This window comes from Loa loa (assembly GCF_000183805.2).
Source record: "Loa loa unplaced genomic scaffold supercont3.756, whole genome shotgun sequence".
NCBI lineage: Eukaryota > Metazoa > Nematoda > Chromadorea > Rhabditida > Onchocercidae > Loa > Loa loa.
This window is the reverse complement of record NW_018108936.1, coordinates 10,418-14,363: the sequence shown is the minus strand read 5'-3', so window position 1 is coordinate 14,363 and position 3,946 is coordinate 10,418. Positions and strand designations below refer to the sequence as shown.

General features: G+C 23.3%; 2 protein-coding genes across 2 annotated transcripts; one reads left to right on the top strand and one right to left on the bottom strand.

Moving 5' to 3' along the window:
- Positions 1-69: 69 nt before the first annotated feature.
- On the top strand, positions 70-587 carry LOAG_18961 (hypothetical protein; the record flags this gene model as incomplete). Its single annotated transcript, XM_020451622.1, has 2 exons — positions 70-141; positions 462-587. The coding sequence occupies exons 1-2, from the start codon at positions 82-84 to the stop codon at positions 585-587; spliced, it is 186 nt and encodes a 61-aa protein (XP_020304579.1). The 5' UTR covers positions 70-81.
- A 318-nt stretch (positions 588-905) lies between these two features.
- LOAG_13326 (hypothetical protein) lies at positions 906-2,990 on the bottom strand (the record flags this gene model as incomplete). Its single annotated transcript, XM_003148835.1, has 4 exons — positions 906-1,015; positions 1,406-1,481; positions 2,181-2,352; positions 2,869-2,990. The coding sequence occupies 4 exons, from the start codon at positions 2,988-2,990 to the stop codon at positions 906-908; spliced, it is 480 nt and encodes a 159-aa protein (XP_003148883.1).
- Positions 2,991-3,946: the final 956 nt, after the last annotated feature.

The window sequence follows — 3,946 nt, the reverse complement described above, 5'->3', positions numbered from 1 at the left end:
TCTTTTTTTTTCTTTTTTTGGCCGGATATGTTAAATTTTCTTGTGAATTGTTAACAATTTATTATCCAAAAATTTCAGGTAATGTGTCAGAATAGAACAGAACGAGATCGTCAATTGCAAATAAATTATGCATTTTTGCAAGTAATATTTTAAATTTTATCTTATCTGTTGGTAATTTTTATGAAAAAGAAAATTTTTTTCCTTTTTTTTTGATTTAAAAGTTCTAAAATATATCAAAAGAAATATGTATGAATTTATGTTAAATTATCCGAATGATATAATATCATTAGAAAAATGTTGCCAATCTTAGCTATCATTTCCTTCAATTTTAAGATATTAGAAAAAATAAGTGAATCGATCAAGCAATTAATCAGTCAATCAATCATTTATTCATTCATAACTTTATTGTATTGAGAGATTAAATAAGTTATCATTTGGCTAAAGTTAATCATTTATTTTAGCTTCGGCAAATCATTCCAAGTTATCCAATCAATAAAAAAATGAGCAAACAAGAGATATTACGCGGTGCAATTCGTTATCTTCGAATTCTGGAATATTTACTTGGGATACGAAAAAGTTTTCTATGATAACATTAAAAAAAAAATTGCTTAATTAGCAAAAAAAGTACATGTTTCGATAATTTTCGCTCATTTTAAAAGTTTCAAATTTATGGAAAACTTAAGCTTTAATTAATAAATGTTGCGTAACTTTGTAATTCTTACTAATTATAATAATCTAACATTATATATTGTTTAATGATGAATATATATGTAAATTACAATTTCGAATTGTTTTTAATCTGTTGCTAAATTTAGAATGTATAATATTTTCCTGTTCAAAGACCAAAAATGAAATCGTAATAATTTAATAATTTACTTATTTATACATAATTTCAACGTTACAGTTTAATTTTTCTGACGTATTTGTTCACGGATCCATTCTGAATCATGATGATATTTCGGATTTGATAATAATAATATGGTTCTTTTACATGTAAAATAATATAGTATTGCTGCTAAAATGAAAGAGATGGATTAAAATTAAATTCTCTTCATATTATTAAAGTAGTATTTAGTTTTTAAATCAAAAATTCCAGTCATTGAAATTCATTGAATCTTTTTTACTCTTAATTTTATCATTTGTCAACATATCAATCAATATGCTACTATTTCTACTCTCTTTTCTTCTTCTGTCTCAAACTAAAGTGTCAATATTGTCCTTGCTTTTTCTTTTTTTTTTCTTCATCCTCATACCAATCTCTCATTAGATTTCTTCTATTAAACGTCATCTATCATTTATCAGTATGATAAATAATCTTCCTTATTGTAAGTTAACTTTTATTCCATATTATTAATGATGACAAATAAATAAGGTAAGTGACCAAAAATATAAAATATGAACTTACCTGTTCGTTGTAAAATATAAAGTGTAAAAGTAATTGTTGACCATTTATTTTGATCTTCAACAAGCCAACGTTGACGCTGTAAAAAAAAAAAAGAAAAAAATAAATGAGAGAAAAAAAAACGTGTTTTCAACTAACTAAATTGATTTTTTTTTGAAAAATAATTTTAATTTATGCAAATATTGCTGGCATTTTTAGCAAATGCATTTGGCCGAACGTGAAAAAATGAAAAAAATAACAGAATGTCGCGATTAATTAATGCTAATTAGTAAGACAAACATTACATTAAGAATTTGTTTTTCAACCGGAAAAAAAAAAATGGATGCTAAATTAAATAATTTTTCACTCTATCTCCTAATTTATTATTTTATCCATTAAATAGGTCAAAAATTATAATTTATTCCTCAGGGAGAAACTTTTTTTTGCTACAGTTAAAAATTAAAAAAAAAAAAGAATTTCCATTTTCATGATTTTCGTTTAAATTTCCATTTTTCAGGAATAACTTATGCTATATTAAGTTTACACTAATAAATCTAAAAAACTATGGCAGTTTTATCATCTTATTTCATGATCATTTATAGAATTATTCTTGCGCATATCATATTATCAATTGTTATCATACATGATAACCATTGATAACCCGATATTTCATGTTAATCATTCGAAATTGATCATTCTATTATTATTTACTTTTATTCAAATTTCTTCAATTCAATCATAACCAAAACTTATTTTCAAGCAATATTGAATGAGATAAAAATGGTTTTCCTAAATTTACCATATCATAAAAATGAAGAAGTATGGATAATGTGAGGTATATTAGGGATAAGATAATTGTTGATGCAAATTTGCTAAGCAATAAAACAATAAGGCCTGCTTGAAAGACAAATGTTGATGAAAATGCAATTAGAATGATAATAATACTGAGTAGGATTAGCGCATCTTGCAATCTGTAATATTATATTTTTGATTTACAAATATGTTTAAAAATCAATCAATAATTTGTTATTAAATATTATTTATTTTCGATTAATAATAGTTTTTATTAGTGTAAATGATGAAGATAACGTACTGTAATATACGATAATTACTTTGTAATACTGTATGCTGAAATGTCAAATAGATGAAATATTCAAAATACTGTTATTATCATTGGAAGGTAAAAAAAAAAAAAACTAATGAAATATTTGTGCAAGTTAATAAGTAAATATCTGAAATATCATTATCTGAAATATTTGAAATGTTTATCTGAATAATTGTTGTAAGAATAATTGCTGTAAACTTTTCATTCATCTCTCTCTCTCTCTTTCTCTCTCTCTCTCTTTCTCCCTCCCTCTTTGGTATTATTCGTTTTACACTTTTTAATACTAATTAATGTAAAACTGAAAATTTTCAACTAATTACTTATTAACGAAATTTTATTAAATTAATGATACGACAGAAATAATTAATCGATAAATTCTTACAAATGAAGCATCAATTGAATAGTGCTATCCGTTGAAATTAATATATCAAGAGTATTAAATGTAAGATCTAACAAGATCATACCAATTTGTACCAATAGTAAAACACCGTATTTGCTTGCCATTTGTTAATAGCTATTGTTTAAACTAAAATTATAATTATTATTATTAATTAACCGCTACTTACCATAAGATATACATTCATACATAAATATTAGGAGGATAATAAATATATAAACCAATAACTGAATAATTTATTTAATTAAAATAATTTGAAGAATGTTTTATTTAAATGACAAAGATTAGATTTTGAAAAAAATTAACAAAATAAATACTTTCGTTTGAACAAAAATGATTTATGGTAATTTTGAAATTTGTAAAATTACTAATTTAAAAAGGCAAAAAAAAGAAAAAAAGGAGAAAAACCTTTTTTATCATATAAAAGTATCGTTTTAATTAAACATATTATTAATCAACAAATTGTCAAATTTTTCAGATCATTTACTTATTGCATAAAAATTCTTAAAGCATTTATCTATCGTTTAACTATTAAACCTTACATATCAATGCTAATTATATAAAAATCAATCAATAAACTATTATAAAGCATTATCTATCATTTATGTATTAAATATAAACTTATAGCTATGTCCATCTGTACAACTAAGACAAGAAAAATGGATAAAGCCGCGGAGTATTTCGTATCCTTGGTAACCGTTTAGTTGAATGTAAAATGTATAGCTAAATTATATTCGCAAGAAATTGGAAATTTATTATTATTTATAAAAAGGGAAAGTCATATATATATATAAATGAATTGATGGGATTTTTTATAATAAATTTACTTATAATTTCTAGGAAAATTTTATTATTACGATTGAAAATTTCGCTATAATATTGTATGCAAAGGATCGTAATAAATATTCGCAAGAGATCGTAATAAATACTCGTAAGAGATCGTAATAAATATTCGCAAGAGATCGTAATAAATACTCGTAAGAGATCGTAATAAATATTCGCAAGAGATCGTAATAAATACTCGTAAGAGATCGTAATAAATATTCGCAAGAGATCGTAATAA